Below are 21,758 nucleotides of genomic sequence, written 5' to 3'. Positions count from 1 at the left end.
TTGTAATATTTCTAGTATGATATCATATATATGTACAATTTTTCGAATGTCGATACCTATATGCAACCATCTTTTAGGGCAGAGCGTATTTAATTTATTGGTATTACCTACTGGACCTTCAGATTTAGATTCCACTACAGAAATAAACCTTCTTTGTGCTTTAAATGACTGAGAAAACAATACACCTAATTCATGAGCACATTTCATTGCATTTTTATAACAGGCAGAGACTTTGCAACTTTCACTTATCACAAGATTCACACAGTGAGCACCACAATGTACAAATAGTGCTAATGGCTGCCTTGTTTTAATTACCGATTGCACTCCATTATATATACCTCTCATATTGGCAGCTCCAGCGTCTGTCCCTAAAGCATACTGACGGGTAGATTAGTTAATACATCCAATATAGCAGATGCTACAGCCCTACCTGTTGTGTCTGTTGTGCTGTAAAGTCATCGAAAACTTTCATGTGGTTCAAGATCCGCTTCTACCCAGCGAATGCAGATACTTATTGTCTCAACACCAATTATATCTCGGGTACCGTCGCAGATAAGGGAAAATATTCGAAGATCTTTTGAACGATCACAGATACAAATACACCTAACTATTTCATTTGCCATCATCTCATTCTTAATTTCTTCTGAAGTAAACTTCTCTCTCTGTTTGTTCATCCACACATTCAGTGCATTAACGTTCTCTGATCGCAGATTTAATAAGCACTGTAGGTTTCCACTGTTTGACTCAGGTCCCCTTATTGCCAAACATTGCCTCCCTAAAAATCTAATATAGCTAATAATTTTTGAACAAATTCTTTAGCTATTTTCTGTTCTTGTTGTATAGCAGAACTTACTTGCATTTCGATAGGCTGACTTTAACTGACGATAACTTAAAACAGCTTGTTTATGGGAATAAGATTTTTCGTGAACACGAAATCTTTCCATAGTTTTCTTCCAATTCTTGAAAGCGACCGTAGTGAAGGAACTCTCCAATTTCTTCACAAGTATTTTGTCTGAATTTAAATGGCAATATCGATTGCAGTAGAAACAAATAATACCGCCCACGTTTAGTTCAATACTTAGCCATTTTAAGTCTTTGAACCACTAAATCAGAAACTGCAGGGTTCGTCCTTTCTGGTTTTGAACAGGAAAGTTATCTGGGAGTTGAATTGGCTGATTTGGATACATATTCTTATCTGCGTCACTAAAAGTAACACCAGAGTGAGCACTTTCAGTTTCAGGAACATTCTGCACTGAAGTTCGTCCATCAACATTACTTTTATATTCATTATTTGTGAACTTGACAATTCTTTGTCACATTTACGCATTTTAATTTTAGTAATAAACTTATCCATGTTTTCGTTAATGTATACAACAACACTTAAATACACGGGGAATTAAAAACTCAACCACTCCGACAGTAGGAAGATTTGTAACTGGCATATTGCCGTGTGTATTTGAGGACTGAAGGTTACCAGAAAAAAACATGTTCCTGGAACTTACAGTTAGCGACAGCAGTTCCAAAACTTATCAAAGTTCACACTCTAAAAATGTTATATTTTTCATAAGAAAATGGAATTTACAAAGCTCCACCTTATAGTTTTACAAAAAAATGTCCACAAGGTTTCCAAGTAAAATTACAAAAATATTTCATGTGCACAATTGGAATATGCAATGTTTATTGAACTCTCTTAGTACTTAAATTGTTTCTGTTTAATAGAATAGGGTTGATTAATTCTTAACATTTCCCATAAGGAAACATGAATCGTCAACTCTGCTTACCAATAACCAAATGAAAAATCTTTTAATATTGAGAAGGTTCCGATGGTGAGTTGGTCTCGAAGATGCAGTCACTAACTGTAAGTTCCAGAAACGTGATTTTCTGGCGCCCTTCAGTCTGCTCATACACACACAAGCTAGCCGGCCATATTATCAATTGAATTGACTAAATTCATGTTTTATTTAGCAAATTATGAACATTAGTACACTAATTTATTTAACAAATATACGTACGTTAAGTATAAAATGTCTGTTTATTTCCAAACTATGCTATGTATGTAATTTTTGTTTGACACCTGATCTATTACTATATGTCATCACTGTAAAAAAATGTATTTTATAAACATAAAAATAGTATAAATAAAACTACTGTATGTGCTTGGAAATATTCGGGGGAGAGGGACATGTCTCCCACGTCCCCCCACCAGAGACGACCGTGATTAGCAGAATAAACGCAATTAAATCATTAAAACAGAAATGCAAATTTTTTATTATTTGTTTGCATTATTCGTGCCTATAGACTACTACCTGTTTGAATGTATCGATAATTCATTCAGTCTTGTTACGTGAGCACTAATTCAGTTTATGTTGGTTTATAATTGGTTAATTAAGACTTCATTGGAGATGGTAATCAAAGCAACTTTGGCAATTTGAAAACATTGGAAAAATTTACATTGTTTGTAGTTAAACTTACTTGAATGAATACACGTAAGATAACTGGTCTATATGCATAGCACTGAAGTCTGAAAGCTATCACCAGAAGCTATGGTACAAAGGGACTCAGGAAGATACGTCCCCGCGCGTATTAAAGAGCTTAAGTGCATGCTATATATCGAGCCTTGCCGTTAGGAGGGCGTAAATGAACAATGGCCTCCAAGGTCGGACCCCTGGGTCCTCGACGTGAAACACGCCCTCGGAGAAACTTCCTGCGCCCCCTAAGCCCACAGCAGATGTGGCTGTAACGTGCCCTTGGGACTCCATTTTGGACATTGTGAAGTTTACAACGTTTCCTGACTGCAATTTCTTCAGTCGGAAAAGTAGTTTTCTTGGAAAGAGTAGAATTTATGGTTCTCATTCTGACACATTTGGAATGCCACAAAAACACAGCATAAAGAAAACACTCGAACCAGGATTATACAAACTAATTTTAAAAATATTTCGATAAACTGAAATGTTAAAATCACAAAAATCTATAATGAGTACTTTGAACTATTGACTTTGTTAAAACAGTAGAACAGCTGAATCCACTATCTTCAAATTTAGTTGCGTATGCAGAGAACAGGCTATTTGTTTTACCTTAAAAATTTATTTCACTAACCTCTATGCTCTCTTAGTGATCACGGCACGTCCTTAAATAAAACAAATTTAGTGATTCAAGGAAATAATTGTTAACAAAGCTGTTTTGAAAGTTATGAGACGCAAGAAGAGAGGATAAAAATAAATCGACCTCATGTACGCCTAAGATAAAGCTAAAACAAGTTAAAACTAAAATTTCTGATAGTCCCTTCAGTTCAGTCTCACCAATTCATGATAAAACATGTTATATCACTGTGAAGAACTTTTGAATGTGACAATGACGTATTTGCATGTAACGAGTATCGAAATATCGCAAGGTCATTGTCCCCTAAATTTATGGATTGATAATGGCGTGGTGTGAGAACTCGTTTGAATGAAGATCAAACAATAACGAGCCGATAAAGATCTGTTATTAGCGATAAGGGGCATCGTATACATAAACACAGGACTTCAAACAATTCCAAGTTGTTTACCGTTCACTACATTTGCGCGTGATTAAATTGTCAAAATATTTAAGTTCAGAAATTTTTGTTTTTATTATCTTTTTGCCTACCTTTGCCACGTAGTGGGACAAGAGTAGCTACATATATATAGTATTTTGGTATTGAACAATATTTAAATAATATTTTATTACTTCAAAATACTTTCCTAAGATTTATTTATTATCTTACCCAATTAGGTAGTTTGTATCATGCATCCACACTCGATTAAAATGATCAGAGTAAATATACGAAAAGTACTCTTAAATAAAATATACAGCGAATTTCTTGAATTGACGGGAAATGTGTACAATTAGCCACGGGAAACTTTATGATGTATTCACAAAGCCTAAACCCTTTCAAGTCCTCAAGCAATACACTCTTCTGCCTTCCAGTTGATGTGCACATCTTTTTTCAAATGTCCATTCAAATAGTTGTATTTTTTACTGTGTTTGGCCTGCACACTCACCAACTCTCCACAACTCCGGGCCCTCTCACACACGAACAGGCCAGCTGCCTGTTCGGACTGCTCAGCCTGTTTGAACGAACTGAAAGTTTAGACCGAACTGAAGCCTTTTTCCCATACAATCAGTCTTGTAATTGGATTTGCTGTTTTATCTATCGTTTCATCCTAGAATGTGGAAGAAACTTATTTTTTGCATTTGCAGTTGCACTTTCAGTAAGATAAAAGGAATAAAATAGCAAATCAACCAAAAAGTATAAACAATGATGACTGCCACGACACTCAGCTGATGGACTGATGCACTCATTGTTTGGACGGACGGACAGTTTGGAATGGCGAGACGCTGCTCCCAAAAACTAGGCAGTTCGGACTGCGAGCTCTCTAGCTCACAATCCGATTTGATGGGAAGCCATCAGCTCGTAGGTACATCAGTTCCAACTGATCAGTCCACCGTCCTTGCACACACACACACGACAGTTTCGACTGCTCAATTCTGACTGTCCGGACTGATCGTGTGTGAGTGCCTTAATATTTGTATTAGTTTGCGTCAAATAATGCATCGTTAGAGTTCTGAAGTCATGTATTTGTGCTTTTTGCGGATTGTGATATTGTTTTAACATAATTTGTTGCTCCAGTAAAGAATTTATTTTTATTTTGTTGTACAGATTTCAAATAACTGAGGGAAGATCACAAATAAAATTGATTTTTTAACTACATTCAAATTTATTATTTTAAATGCACAAAATTCACAAAAAAGCATAAACAGGTTTGGGAAAGTGACTGATACACATAATTGTAAGAAAGAAAAGTTGAGAGTATTATATGATCATATATAGTCAAGTAATCCTAACACGTTGCTTAAAATTAATTAAATGTTAATTCAATTTACTGATGAGTCGTGGTAAAAATTGTAACGGTTAAATGTATCCAATTTAGTAACTAACAAAAATTTATATATTCTAGCTGTTTAGTGTGTAAACAAAATCCCACCAAAAACATTCTGTAAAAAAATTAGCTAATTCTCGATGGAGCTGCTTGTTTATCTCTAAAAAGTAATGAAATCTAGACAAAGTCGCGCCAAGTCTAAGGTTTCTTACTGAGATTTTTTTAATATTATAGTTAATGTTGTGTGACTTGGCCGTTGAACATTCTTTATACGTTAGTGGGTACAAGTAAATTTTGTTTACACGTAATGTTATATCTGTTTGTTAAGCGAGAGTAGTATATGAATGGGGCTCCGGAAACAGGCTTTAAGACTGTGGTGCCTGTGGTGACACCCGCCATCTTGGATTGTGACGTCACGGCGGCCATCTTAGATGGTTGTAACCTTGACCTTTGACCTTAACCTTGACCCCGGCAGCCATTTTGGATCCGTCATCTTGGATTAGCGTAACGGGACACAGCGTAACGGGACACAGCGTAACGGGACACCGCGTAACGGGACACAGCGTAACGGGACACCGCGTAACGGGACAAGTAGATCACGACAGCCATCTTGGATCCGCCATTTTGGATGACGTCATTTGGTTTTATAGAAAATTCCAGCCTTGTGTTTTCCGCCATTTTGGATGATGACGTCACCGTTGCAATTTTCGTTACGTCCGCCATCTTGAAAATCCGCAATTTTTATGTTAGAAAATCGGGAAAAATTTTAAAAATCATTAAAAAAATTATTTAATCGAATAAATAATAAAAATCTTAAAAAACACTGTTGCAGTTATCGTTACGGTCGCCATCTTGGATTATATAAATGTTGCATATTTCGTTACACCCGCCATCTTGGTTGAGTACTATACCATCGTTACACTTTATGTTACGACTACCATATTGGATCCTTTTAATGTTGCAATTATCGTTATAGTCGCCATCTTAAAATTTAGACGCCATCTTGAAAATCCATAAATTTAATGCTAGAGATTCGGGAAAAAATTCAAAAATCATTAAAGAGAATAACTAATCGAATTAAATAATAAAAAATACTTAAAACACTTTTTCGTGATGGCCGCCATCTTAAAATCACCCGCTGGAGGTTACCATCTTGTTTTCGTCCGCTAGATTGTGCTGATACCATGTTGGTATAATTATCTGGTCACCATACCTTTGTCCTCAACTGCTGACATTGAACTTTGACCTTGAACTTTGACCTTGACCTTGAACTTTGACCTTGACCTTGAAATTTGACTTTGACCTTGACCTTGAAGTTTGACCTTGACCTTGAAATTTGACCTTGACCTTGGCATCAAAATTTGACCTTGACCTTGGTATTGAAATTTGACTTTGTCCTTGTCGACCATCATGGATCCGACATTTTATGTTCAGTACATGCTACCAAGAGCTACCACCTGCCGGAGTACACCATCTTGTGTGTGTACTTGTATTATGGAGTACATTTCCATCTGGATAATTTTATTCTAACCCGCTACAGTGCAGTAATCATTTATTACCGAGGTGCCCCCGCCATCTTGAAATTCGACCGACATCTTGAAATCATGAAATAATGTAGCTATAAAAGCGGGAAAAAAATCAAAAATTCATTAAATAAATCACTCATTAACTTACATTTTGATTCGATCCGCCCCAGTCCTTGGTTCGATCCCTGAATGATGCAAAACATTTAATTTTATATAAAAAATATTAATTTCAATAAACCATGTTTAAAATTCTTAAAAAGACTTTAAATCCTCTACTACCATCTTCCTATCAGACATCAAGACCACCATATTAGAAATTCGTAATTGTAATGCTAGAGATTCGGGAAAAAGTTCAAAATTCATTAAATAAATTTGTAATTTTTATACTGATTGATTAGATCGACTAAGGTCCTTAGTTCGATTCCTGGCCGATACAAATCAACTTTAATTTTAAAAAAGTACCAGAAAAGTGTAAGGTTCGAGAAATAAAACACCTCAAAGTCTTTTACAAACATAATATTTATTACACAATTTCTATTCTACTACAGAATCACTTGCGAAAGCCAGCAATCTTATAAACATTTAGCCCTGCATAGACGTGCAACGACTACTTCTTAGCTCCAAATGGCTCCAAATGCTCCAAACGACTCCAAATGCTCCAAATGTCTCCAAAAGGCTCCAATTGTTTTAAAAGGCTCCAATTGCTCCAAATGTCTCCAAATGACTCCAAATGCTCGAAATGGCTCCAAATGCTCCAATCGGCTCCAAATGCTCCAAATGTCTCCAAAAGGCTCCAAATGCTTCAAAAGGCTCCAAATGCTCCAAAAGGCTCCAAATGCTTCAAAAGGCTCCAATTGTTCCAAGAGCTTCATCTTCAATTGGTTCCAACTGATTCCAATTACTTTTCTTATCGAACATGGTATGATTAATAACATGTATTTATTAGTATACATTTTGACTGGCAGTGGTAACGTATTTTGCACCTTTAATTTATAAGTTTTATTTATAAATCAGATTTCGATAAATGGTAGATACCATTTGGAAAGAAAATATATATATTTATCTTCAAGTTTATACACATAAATTTAATTTAAGCCATTATTGTATGTAGCCAGCTTCCCTCAGTTTTTTGAGTATGAAGGATATTTCTTTAATGTTCGAATAGTTTCCCACACAAAGCGATCCATGTAGTAGTCGTAGCCTGTCAACCAATATGTTAGGATCTTCCCATGAGGTATAATCAATCTCTTCTGCTGCGTTCATCATCCTTGCATGTTTATAATAAATATTATTATCTCTGGTGTCTTTCGTTTTAACACCATCCTCAAGGTCACTTTCGTCATCGTGCCAGTGATTATCACAAGCTTGATCAGGATAATTAATTTTATTACGACGTTTCCATCGTTTTGGTCTCAAACCACCATCACAGTCTTCGCTCTTGCATGCTTTTGGTGCTTCAGCACAGTACTCAATCATGTCAGCCTTAGATGTGTCAGCACAGTCTTCGTTCATGCCAGCTTCTGATGTGTCACCACAGTCTTCAAACATGTCAGCACTACAAACTTGATCAGGATAATTTATTTTATTACGTCGTTTCCATCGTTTTGGTATCAGACCGCCATCACAGTCTTCGATCTTGCCTGCTTTAGGTGCTTCAGTACAGTAATCAATCATGTCAGCCTCATATGTGTCACCACAATCTTCAATCATGCCCGCTTCAGATGATTCATCAAAGTCTTCGACCTTGTAAGCTTCAGATGGTTCTCCATCTTTCTCATGTTCATGGAGACGACTAGATATTGGAGTAAATATATTTTCATTTCTAATGTGGTTACAACTTCCTTCGTTTGTTTTAAATTTTAAATTATTATCTTGATTTAGATCAGTAATTTTAGCATTAGCTTTTTCGCCTTCATTCCTCTTCCGCGATGTTGTAACCCAGTCTTCGTTATCTTTATTCATCTTAATTGTACAGGTCTTGTAATGTCTATCCAAGTAATATCTTCTACCAAAGGATTTCTGACACTGACTGCAATGAAATGATTTTTGACAAGGACCCAAATTACACTCGCTTCTCTCATGTCGTTTAGCATTCTTTCTCAAGGTAAACACCTTGCTACAGTATCTACAGTGATGACGTTTCGATACAGCAACAAATCCCGAATCAGGATTCATATTAGTTACTGAGACTAATGCTAGATGCAAACTAAGAGTTTTAAATTAGATATATTACTTAAATAGAATTTTTTAATTATTTCATCAGCGAGAATTAATTTATCTCATTCAAAGGTACTTGTTGCAAGTAGTTCTGCTTTTCAATAACATATGTCGTCACATGTTACTTGCAGGTAAATAATATTTAGTTCTTTTATGCGGGATGCGGGATGCTCACTAACGATCGCAATAGAACAATGGCTTCGCTAGACTCCAAGGAGAAGGAAGTACGTCCATCCTGTTAGTGCTTCTTAGATTTCTCAGAGATAATTTGACTGAGTAATGATATATATATTTTTTTAAATTTCCACCTGATAAAAATATTACAAGTGATGATTAAGTAGCAGAAGTTCACTAATTATATATGCAACCTTGAATAAAAAATGACATGCTTCATTAAGTAAAAAAATCCTTCATGCAGAGATAAATTCCTCATCAGTAACCAGAAGCACTCGGAGAAAACCATCAGATGTCTAGTCAGGAATAATCAGAAGCACCCAGAGAAAACCATCAAAATATTGTTAAGAATAATCAGGAGCACACGGAGAAATCCACCATAATACTGTCAATAATAAACGGGAGCACACGGAGAAAACCGCCATAATATTGAGAAGAATAATCGGAAGCACACGGAGAAAACCGCCACAAGTTTTCTTTGATATCATAAAATATCAGGAAAATAATAATAAAAATAAAAAAATTTAAAATTTAAAAAAATAAAATAAAATAATACATAAAATTCTGGCTTGTACTAGAACTATATCTTTGTTCAACAATGAGAAGTTCACAAGCTAGCAGAATCTGTTTATGTATTTTTTTATTTTATTTTTTTAAATTTTTTATTACTTTTTTTTATTTTTATTATTTTTTTTCCCTGAAATTTTATGATATCAAAGAAAACTTGTGGCGGTTTTCTCCGTGTGCTTCCGATTATTCTTGTCAATTTTATGGCGGTTTTCTCCGTGTGCTCCCGTTTATTCTTGACAGTATTATGGTGGATTTCTCCGTGTGCTCCTGATTATTCTTAACAATATTTTGATTGTTTTCTCTGGGTGCTTCTGATTATTCCTGACTAGACATCTGATGGTTTTCTCCGAGTGCTTCTGGTTACTGATGAGGAATTTATCTCTGCATGAAGGATTTTTTTACTTAATGAAGCATGTCATTTTTTATTCAAAGTTGCATATAATTAGTGAAATTCTGCTACTTAATCATCACTTGTAATATTTTTAATCAGGTGGAAATTTAAAAAAATATATATATCATTACTCAGTCAAATTATCTCTGAGAAATCTAAGAAGCACTAACAGGATGGACGTACTTCCTTCTCCTTGGAGTCTAGCGAAGCCATTGTTCTATTGCGATCGTTAGTGAGCATCCCGCATCCCGCATAAAAGAACTAAATATTATTTACCTGCAAGTAACATGTGACGACATATGTTGTTGAAAAGCAGAACTACTTGCAACAAGTACCTTTGAATGAGATAAATTAATTCTCGCTGATGAAATAATTAAAAAATTCTATTTAAGTAATATATCTAATTTAAAACTCTTAGTTTGCATCTAGCATTAGTCTCAGTAACTAATATGAATCCTGATTCGGGATTTGTTGCTGTATCGAAACGTCATCACTGTAGATACTGTAGCAAGGTGTTTACCTTGAGAAAGAATGCTAAACGACATGAGAGAAGCGAGTGTAATTTGGGTCCTTGTCAAAAATCATTTCATTGCAGTCAGTGTCAGAAATCCTTTGGTAGAAGATATTACTTGGATAGACATTACAAGACCTGTACAATTAAGATGAATAAAGATAACGAAGACTGGGTTACAACATCGCGGAAGAGGAATGAAGGCGAAAAAGCTTATGCTAAAATTACTGATCTAGATCAAGATAATAATTTAAAATTTAAAACAAACGAAGGAAGTTGTAACCACATTAGAAATGAAAATATATTTACTCCGATATCTAGTCGTCTCCATGAACATGAGAAAGATGGAGAACCATCTGAAGCTAACAAGGTCGAAGACTTTGATGAATCATCTGAAGCGGGCATGATTGAAGATTGTGGTGACACATATGAGGCTGACATGATTGAGTACTGTACTGAAGCACCTAAAGCAGGCAAGATCGAAGACTGTGATGGCGGTCTGATACCAAAACGATGGAAACGACGTAATAAAATAAATTATCCTGATCAAGTTTGTAGTGCTGACATGTTTGAAGACTGTGGTGACACATCAGAAGCTGGCATGAACGAAGACTGTGCTGACACATCTAAGGCTGACATGATTGAGTACTGTGCTGAAGCACCAAAAGCATGCAAGAGCGAAGACTGTGATGGTGGTTTGAGACCAAAACGATGGAAACGTTGTAATAAAATTAATTATCCTGATCAAGCTTGTGATAATCACTGGCACGATGACGAAAGTGACCTTGAGGATGGTGTTAAAACGAAAGACACCAGAGATAATAATATTTATTATAAACATGCAAGGATGATGAACGCAGCAGAAGAGATTGATTATACCTCATGGGAAGATCCTAACATATTGGTTGACAGGCTACGACTACTACATGGATCGCTTTGTGTGGGAAACTATTCGAACATTAAAGAAATATCCTTCATACTCAAAAAACTGAGGGAAGCTGGCTACATACAATAATGGCTTAAATTAAATTTATGTGTATAAACTTGAAGATAAATATATATATTTTCTTTCCAAATGGTATCTACCATTTATCGAAATCTGATTTATAAATAAAACTTATAAATTAAAGGTGCAAAATACGTTACCACTGCCAGTCAAAATGTATACTAATAAATACATGTTATTAATCATACCATGTTCGATAAGAAAAGTAATTGGAATCAGTTGGAACCAATTGAAGATGAAGCTCTTGGAACAATTGGAGCCTTTTGAAGCATTTGGAGCCTTTTGGAGCATTTGGAGCCTTTTGAAGCATTTGGAGACTTTTGGAGACATTTGGAGCATTTGGAGCCGATTGGAGCATTTGGAGCCATTTCGAGCATTTGGAGTCATTTGGAGACATTTGGAGCAATTGGAGCCTTTTAAAACAATTGGAGCCTTTTGGAGACATTTGGAGCATTTGGAGTCGTTTGGAGCATTTGGAGCCATTTGGAGCTAAGAAGTAGTCGTTGCACGTCTATGCAGGGCTAAATGTTTATAAGATTGCTGGCTTTCGCAAGTGATTCTGTAGTAGAATAGAAATTGTGTAATAAATATTATGTTTGTAAAAGACTTTGAGGTGTTTTATTTCTCGAACCTGACACTTTTCTGGTACTTTTTTAAAATTAAAGTTGATTTGTATCGGCCAGGGATCGAACCAAGGACCTTAGTCGATCTAATCAATCAGTATATAGATTACAAATTTATTTAATAAATTTTGAACTTTTTCCCGAATCTCTAGCATTACAATTACGAATTTCCAATATGGTGGTCTTGATGACTGATAGGAAGATGGTAGTAGAGGATTTAAAGTCTCTTTAAGAATTTTAAACATGGTTTATTGAAATTAATATTTTTTATATAAAATTAAATGTTTTGCATCATTCAGGGATCGAACAAAGGACTGGAGCGGATCGAATCAATATGTAAGTTAATGAGTGATTTATTTAATGAATTTTTGATTTTTTCCCGCTTTTATAGCTACATTATTACATGATTTCAAGATGTCGGTCGAATTTTAAGATGGCGGGGGCACCTCGGTAATAAATGATTACTGCACTGTAGCAGGTTAGAATAAAATTATCCAGATGGAAATGTACTCTATAATACAAGTACACACACAAGATTGTGTACTCTGGCAGGTGGTAGCTCCTGGTAGCATGTTTTGAACTTAAAATGTCGGATCCATGATGGTCGACAAGGAAAAAGTCAAATTTCAAGGACAAAGTCAAATTTCAATGCCAAGGTCAAGTTCAAATTTCAAGGTCAAGGTCAAATTTCAAGGTCAATGTCAAATTTCAAGGTCAAAGTCAAAGTTCAAGGTCAAAGTCAAAGTTCAAGGTCAAAGTCAAAGTTCAAGGTCAAGGTTAAAGTTCAAGGTCAAAGTTCAATGTCAACAGTTGAGGACAAAGGTATGGTGACCAGATAATTATACCAACATGGCATCAGCACACTCTAGCGGACGAAAACAAGATTCTTACCTCCAGCGGGTGATTTCAAGTTGGCGGCCATCACGAAAAAGTGCTACGGTGGTTTTATGGATTTTTAATTATTTAATTCGATTAGTTAATTTTTTTAATGATTTTTAAGTTTTTCCCGAATCTATAGCATTAAAATTACGGATTTTCAAGATGGCGTCTAAATTTTAAGATGGCGACCATAACGATAATTGCAACATTAATAGGATCCAATATGGTGGTTGTAACATAAAGTGTAACGATGGTATAGTACTCAACCAAGATGGCGGGTGTAACGAAATATGCAAAATTTATATAATCCAAGATGGCGACCGTAACGATAACTGGAACAGTGGTTTTTAAGATTTTTATTATTTATTCGATTAAATAATTTTTTTAATGATTTTTAAAATTTTTCCCGATTTTCTAACATAAAAATTGCGGATTTTCAAGATGGCGGACGTAACGAAAATTGCAACGGTGACGTCATCATCCAAAATGGCGGAAAATACAAGGCTGGAATTTTCTAGAAAACAAAATGACGTCATTCAAAATGGCGGATCCAAGATGGCTGTCGTGATATACTTGTCCCGTTACACTGTGTCCATTTACGCTGTGTCCCGTTACGCTGTGTCCCGTTACGCTGTGTCCTGTTACGCTGTGTCCCGTTACGCTCATCCTAGATGGCGGATCCAAAATGGCCGCCGGGATCAAGGTCAAAGGTCAAGGTCACAACCATCCAAGATGGCCGCCGTGACGTCACAATCCAAGATGGCGGGTGTCACCACAGGCCCCACAGCCTTAAAGCCTGTTTCCGGAGCCCTATTCATATACTACTAGCGAGATAATAGCTTATACTGGTATTGGTAATTGGACGCTAGTGTATCATTTTAGGCTGTTGTTGATTGTGCAACACATGTATTCAGCATTGACAATGCTGACTTCTGCTCTCTTCTTTTTGGAGCGTCAAATCGACCACCGATCTAACATAAAATAGACGTACAGAAGGACTTCTATCAATGATTAGAAGTCCGTCTGTACTGGAAATAATTTTTTTAACTGTTTGTTTCAGGCTCGCCTACACATAAGTATTATTGAAATACGCAGCTTTATCAAGCCTACAATTGACTGGTTATTGAATCAACGTTTTCCAAATGACAATTTTCCATCGTCAATGGGTAGCGGTTCTGGCGACAGATTGGTGCAATTGTGTCATGGAGCACCTGGTTTTGTACCCTTGTGTTCTCTTCAACGGCCAAGTCACACAACATTAAATATATTAATAAAAAAATCTCAGTATGAAACCTTAGACTTGGTACGACTTTGTCTAGATTTCATTACTTTTTAGAGTTAAACGAGCAGCTCCATCGAGACTTGGCTAATTTTTTACAGAATGTTTTTGGTGGGATTTCACTTCTTTTTGTAGAAACGTGGGCATATTGATTTATTTTATTAGATTTTCTTATTTGACACTTTTTTTTTCTTTTAAGAGAATTTTTTTTATTATTACAAATCATTCTTTTCTTTTTTTCCGGTTCTGATCCTTGTAAAGTAGCAACAGTTTTTCGTATTGCCCATTCGCGTTCATTATTTTTTTCTTTTAGATGGTTTAGACGGTTTAGTTTCTGAAAGATCGGCGCGGTATTTACGCCTAAATCTCACGAAATAATAAGCGAAATCAATGAAATGCAAATAATCCCTCCTAATCCCTAGCAAACGTTTTCAAGCGCAGCAGAAGAATGTCGTAAACGACTGTAACGTGGCCGGTTGCCACTTCACAATATAAGGTTATCAGAAAAACAAACGTAAGCGCGTTTTAAAATACAGTCAGCGCCATCTAGCGACGTGTGCAGGTATCACTGCTACTCTTAGTCCAATGACTTATATTTTGACCAAATTTTGAGCGAAATTATTTAATAATTTAGTGTAATTTGTTTATTTAATTTGTGCAATGTTCGAGTAGAATAAAGTTAATCGTTCGACTATTTATTCTTGCAAACTTGTAAGTATAAGTATAAAAGCCAGTCTAGTCTTATCCAGAGTTTTCCTTTAATTTTATTTATATGCGTATTAAAAGCAGAAGGGGAGGCATTCGCCCAGCAGTGGGAAGAAATAGGCTATATTAAATTAGATGTGTCCCACTACGCTGGATTTTTGCAATGACAGTCGATTTTTTTATGTACCAATAGTAGAAGGGGGCATTACCATATCTCTAATACAGCTGAGACAAGCTGAGGGTTCTTCATCAGATACTTCAGACCTTCGATTTTTGACTTCAAATGAAGATGCAAACAAAGTTGAATATTTTTTGTAAATGCGGTATGTCGATCTATGATAGTTTTGTTGGGCACTTGTGTTTTCAAATAAGGGTCACCAGGTACTCTAGATCTTCGATTATCCTAGTTTTTATAAATTTCCCTTTATGTTGCCATTAAACCCTAACTCTGTACCAAATTTCAGCTCTCTGAGTTTATGGGATGTACTAGTTCTATTCTGATGATTATGAGTGAGTGAGTGAGTGAGTGAGTGTCATAAATGCGAAACTTTGCATTCGCTTAACTTCGGAACTAAATGACCTACAGACTTGAAATTTTATTTTAAGTATGTGATTTTATAGCTTACTGGATGACGAAAATTTCTGCGTTCTGGTCTTATCCAGAGGTTCTCAAATAGGGGCCTGAAAAGGCGGCTAAATGGTTCCAGTGAAGGTTGGTACGGCAGTGTTTGCTTCGCGCTCATGTATTTGTGCTTTTTGCGGATTGTGATATTGTTTTAACATAATCTGTTGCGCCAGTAAAGAATTTTTTTTTGTTGTACAGATATCAAATAACTCAAGGAAGATCACAAATAAAAATAATGTTTTAACTACATTCAAATTTATTATTTTAAATGCACAAAATCCCCAAAAAAGCATAAACAGGTTTGGGAAAGTGACTGATACACATTATTGTAAGAAAGAAAAGTTCAGAGTATTATTTGATCATATATAGTCAAGAAATCCTAACACGTTGCTTAAAATTAATTCTATGTTAATTCAATTTACTGATAAGTCGTGGTAAAAATTGTAACGGTTAAATGTATCCAATTTAGTCACTAATTTTTTTTTATATATTCTAGCTGCATAATGTGTAAACAAAATAATATTGCATCATTACAAACCGTCGTGTTACCTTGGCAACATGCCTTACTTTCTTTTACGCACTTACTAAGCCGTTTAAATTATTATGAGGTCACAGCTGCAAGAACTATTTAAAAAATTTCTTATTTAATTAAGTAAATAAACAATTAAATTTTTTCAGGCAAAAAAAATCATTAAAATCTAGCATTCAAATAGAATTTACATGTCAAACACACTAAGAATATTGACAGCTTTCAAAATGTTGTCACGTATGAATTTTACCGTAAGTAACTTTTATTTGCTTGGAAAAATGTTTCGTAACTGAAACAACGAATATTTTCGAAGCTTCTGAACTGGAACGTTAGATGTAGCTACTGTTTCAGCTTTTTATTAATTTTCAAGTTTCACTTAACGGGGAGAAAAAAAAATTTCGCTCTGCGTTATTTTTTTTTTTTACTCCCTTAGGATGAAAGCAGCATTGTCATTTAAAACGCGCGAGAGTATTTTAGCCTTTTTCGTCTCTCTCTTTTTTTAAGAGCATTAGCCATTCGGCAAGGTTATTGTTTTTGATTTATTTATCCCGTCCGGTGGAGAGCCTAAATATTTTATACCCCGCAGCAGAAAAAGCGCAACTCCCTCTCCCCCAACATGACTTCCATACGCCCGTTTTCAAACACACTCCCCCGCCCATCAAGTTTCCACAAATGGGTTAATCGTGTACACGCTGTAAGAGGATTTCGACGCACCGGGCCCTCTGCCAGCCAGCCTTTAGACCCGCGTCTACGCGCGTCTGGACGCCAGAGATGGAAGGGAGAAGTAGGGAGGGGAAACGTGCTTATTGATTACGCCAGGCTCCGTTAGGCCTCTGAGTCGCCGGCTCCCCTCTTCCCTCCCCGGCCATCAACCAACCCCCTTCCCCCGCCGGAAACCTAACCCTATAGCATCGCCGAGGGGCCAGCTAACTTCGTAACGGTCACTTCTCCGCTGCGGACCCGACGCTCGCTAAAGGGGCTGTGTTTCTCTCTTCTACTCCCTTTCCCCTTGCGCAATTTCATAGTTTTACTCGACCCCACCAATGACGGCGCCTTGGGTGGGTGGCGACGCTTTCAGTGCGTTGCCCCTTTCCCATACGCTGACACATCCTTTTCCTGCGCACCCATCTTAATAAGTTCTTTAACTGTACTCATTACTACTGGCTCTGTGAGAGTTCACCCATGGTTGTGTTGGGGGGGAGGGGGGCGCACGCCTTTAATAAAAATTACTCAATATATGAGGAATGAATAACGTGGTTAAAAATTTATAAATTATAGTGGCAGATCATGTACTTGTATCAAAATAGATTTAATGAGAGTTAACGATATGAAAGTTTATTGTCTAGCTACTGAATAGAGTGACACAAGCAAACTTTAATTTCGTAATGATGAAATTTAGGTTATGCAAATAAATTATACATTTTAAAACATTAATGTGGCAATAAATCGTTATAACTTCTTGTTTTGTAAGTAATGAATTAATCTAATCAATACATTTACCAAATCACTTTAAGGTAAAGCAAGTGTGAATAATCTTCACCTGCGGACATGACAGTCACTGAACCTCAATTTTGAACATTTTTTAAGGCGATTCGAAGATAATCTATCAAAATAAATGAATATGAGAAGTTGCTACTTTTCTGGTAAGCAACCAGAATGTATTTTCCCTAGGAGATACTCAACTCGGAAGAGTGAGCCTAGTCTACCATCGCATCAACACAGGCGATGCGGAACCAATTCGACAAGTTCCCAGGTGGCTTCCTCTATTGAAACAGGAGGACGCAGAGAAGATGATTGCAGGTATGATTTAAGATGGTGTAATAGAACCACAGCGAACCCTTTGGTTTCCCGAGTCGTTTTAGTAACGAAAATAATGACCCACTGAGGTTCTGTGTAGACTACCTGAAGCTGATGACATCACCAAATAGGTCAGCTACCCCCTCCCACATATTAATGACACATTTGACATACACTCTGGCATCAGATGGTTCTCAACATTAGACTTGAAGAGTGGTTACTGGCAAGTGGAGCTGAACCTGGAGGATAAAGAAAAGAATGCTTTCTGATCAAGGGGTGGTCTGTTAAGGTTAACTGTATTACCATTTGGGTTATATAATGCTCCGGTAACTTTTGAGATATTGATAGACTTGTTATCATGGCTTGACTTGGAAAACATGCCTAGTATACCCGGATGACATTACTGGGCGTGGAAAAATTACTGAGAAGGAACCTCTGCAGAACCTCCAGGAAGTGTTTGACAGGCTTCGCCTTGTACAACTAAATTTAAGTCTTGAGAAGTGATTCTTGTTACAGCATGAAGTAACTTTTCTGGGAAATAGTGTATCGCGCTATGTAGTTAAAACAGGCCCTGAGATGTTCCGACCAGTCAAGGAGTGGCCTGAACCTAAGTACAAGCATGATGTAAGGAGTTTCTTGGAACTATTTGCCTACTATAGGTGGTTTGTGCCTGCGTTCGTCACATTTGCAAGTCACGGCAAAGACCGAAGACAAAACACAATTTTTATGGACATCAGCATATGAGACTGCTTTCAAGACCTCAAATAATCCCTGTGTCCTAGCCCAATACTTGCTTACCACCCCGGGGAGGCACCACAACGCCGAAATACCACAACGCTGAAATGCCAAATTGACCACAACGCCGACAGCTAGAAAACTGCTGTGTACCACAACGCCGAATTACCACAACACCGAAATACAGTAACGCCGAAAAATGTCATTGCAGGACTGCCACAAATGTTAGGTTAGGTTAGACTAGTTTAGGTTAGACTAGGTTAGGTTAGACTAGGTTAGGATAGACTAGGTTAGGTTAGGCTAGGATAGGTTAGGCTAGGATAGGATAGGATAGGCTAGGTTAAGTAAGGTTAGGTTATATTATGCTAGGTTAGGTTAGTTAAGGTTAGATTTGATTGTGGTATTTCGGCATTTAGGTACATTTAATAAACACACAAATTCATTCAGTTGTTATTTCGGCATTGAGGTACACAGCAGTTTTCTAGCTGTCTGCATTGTGGTCAATTTTGACATTCGGCGTTATTGTATTTCGGCATTGTGGTAACGACCCCGCCTACCCCTGTTAACATGGAGACTATATTCTTGACAAAGATGCCAGCAGAGATGGGTAAGGTGTTGTGCATTCCCAGGTTCAGGCTGAGAATGAAACAGTGATAGAAAACTACATCAAGTTTTGTCTATGCCTGAACATAACTATTGAGACACAATATGAGAACTCCTAGCTGTAGTGAAGTACCAACAATATTTCCACAAATATTTGTATGGGAGAAAATTTGGCGAACAACTATAACTAATGGTGAATATAAATCGAACAAGGTCAGCTTGGAAGCAGTACAGCAGCAGGACCCTGACCTAGAACCCATTATAGGCTGGCTAGAGAATGGTACTGGAAGTCCATCATGGTATGAGATATCCAGTGACCGAAATACTGTGAAAGCTTACTGGCCACAGTGGGATTCATTAAGGATGGTGGATGAGCTGCTGATGAGGGCATGGGAGAGTCTAGCTGGAAAAGTAGTTACCATGCAACTATTCCTTCCGAAGAGTCTAGTGGCATAGGTGTAGAAAGAAATCCATAATGTGGCTTCTGGTGGTCACCTAGGAGTTTAACTAAGATTCATCTATGCTACTTTTGTTTAAAGTGTCGCTAGGTTGTAGAGGTTTGGTGTAAACATAGTGTATTTGGCTATAAAATATCCAAAACATCGAAGTCGTGAGAAAATTTGGGCCTACAATGTGGTAGTCCCATTTAAAAGACAGCCATAGACATCGCTGAACCATTTTCCAAAACTAAAGATGGTAACCACTATATTCTCGTAGTAATGGATTACTTCATTAAGTGGCCAGAGGCTTATATGCTTCCTAACCAAGAAGGCACTACCATTGTGGATGCACTAGACAAAAATTTCATTTGCCGATTTGGGGTACCAATGGAGCTTCACTCAGATGACGACCGCAATTTCGAACCGACTGTATTTCAGGAGGAGTGTAATTTTTTAGAGATAAAGAAAACCAGGACCACAACCTTAAATCCTCAGCCCGATGGCATTGTGGTAAGATTTAACAGGACCCTAGAAGAGTGCCTTGCCAAGGTTGTAGCAGACCATCCACAAAATTGCGATAATACATCCAATTATTCCTGGTGGATTTTAAGGCGGTCATTCATAACTCAACTGGTCAGACTCCTGCGAGTATTGTACTTAGAGGCATTGAAGCTACCCTTTGATGTCAAATTCGGTCTTCCTCACCAAGAGCCGACTAGCACCACTGATTATGTAAAACATCTGGAGGAGTGTATGGCACTTATACACGATCAAGCCCATAAAAACCTTCTATTTACGACAAACCAAATGAATACGAGGGAATTATGAAAACTAACTCGACCGGATTTAAAGAAGGCGATTTGTTGGGGCAGTACTACCTGCAACAAAGGAAAGGCAAGAGTCCTAAGATGCAAATGGTGATAGTAGTCACATATGAAGACTTGAAAAGCTAAATTATTGGGTTTACAGCGTCCAAAGACGAAAGTGGTACATTTGGACCGATTTAGACAATACACTGTACCTAACAGATGTGTTACATATTCGGGACTAATATGTTTAAGAAAGAAGCATTATTACGAGAGTACTAAAGGCTGGACTGAGATAGGCCAGTCAGTTTGATTGTTAGCCTCAATATGGGACGCAGAGACACGCGGCACTTCCATTCCGGATTAGCTGCCCGACCTCGCTACCCTCATACCCCTACTTCCTTCTTTTGCATTGTTTCGTCATTTATCTCACCGTCTCTCTGAAGTGTTCTGTGGGCTCCCATAGTACGATGCGTGGGGTGGTGTAACTTGAATGCCATTGGTCAGGGATCTTCGAGCATCAAGTCAACCCCGATGACGTACGTGCTAAAGGGATGTTAGACCATCTCTGAAGAGGGTCGAAGGTTATAAAAGAGGTGCCAACAACCTCCGAGCCAGTGAAATGAAGAGGGCGAGTGACTCCTTGGCAAGCAATAACATGACAAGAGACGGACTAAGGTGCGGAGACTGGTGTATCGGGAACTGTGTCACGGCGCAAACGAATGAGTAGTGATTGACAGTGTGTTGGGACAGAGGTACGATGTAAGAGACGAACATTAGGAAGAGCCTCTGTCAAGCCGAACTACACTGGGAAGACTGAACTGTGAACTGAACGACTGAGTATATTACTTTGATATTTTAAGTGTTTTAATTTAATTAATTTTATAATCGGTAGTTATAAATAAATCTGTATTTAATTATTTGGTCTATCCTTTCCGAACCTGCTTTCCCAGTCGTAATTATATTTAACATATGTTACTGTAGCAAAACTAATTATATTGTTATATATTTTTGGCATAGTATATAACTTTTATAGTTTTTATGCATTACTAAATATTTTAATAAAAGCCCTATGTTATTAGCACTGAATCTGGGCTTATAAGGTAATTGTAAAGCAGTGTAAACCGCGATACAAAAATAATATCTGCTTGGAAATTATTTCTGAATAATAATTAGAATATAAGTTTTGCCTTTCTCCTATCCCGTTAGTGAATGAAACATTAATTGACACTTCGAGCAAATCTGTTTTGTATCTGAAACAGCTGCATCAGTGCACAGTCAGTGCGCTTCTTCTTATAACCAATCTGAAATTATGCGCTGTCATTATGTGGCAAGAACTTTTATACTGTAAGATCCCGACTACAAACGACTTAACCTCGAGTGTAATTATCAGAGAGCTGCCGAATTTTATTTAGTGGCTAAACAGATTTTCAGAGATGTA

General features: G+C 37.0%; 1 protein-coding gene across 1 annotated transcript in view; it reads right to left on the bottom strand.

The window, feature by feature from the left end:
- Window positions 1-21,758, bottom strand: part of LOC134527097 (discoidin domain-containing receptor 2-like) — a 745,508-nt gene that overhangs the window by 26,186 nt on the left and 697,564 nt on the right. The window contains exon 15 of the mRNA XM_063359451.1: window positions 14,092-14,113. Within this exon, the coding sequence (XP_063215521.1) occupies window positions 14,092-14,113 (22 nt within the window). The remainder of the gene's footprint in view (window positions 1-14,091; window positions 14,114-21,758) is intronic.

The sequence above is a fragment of the Bacillus rossius genome, chromosome 1 (genome assembly GCF_032445375.1).
Source record: "Bacillus rossius redtenbacheri isolate Brsri chromosome 1, Brsri_v3, whole genome shotgun sequence".
NCBI lineage: Eukaryota > Metazoa > Arthropoda > Insecta > Phasmatodea > Bacillidae > Bacillus > Bacillus rossius.
The sequence above is the reverse complement of the archived record's forward strand: the minus strand, read 5'-3'. Positions and strand labels throughout refer to the sequence as shown.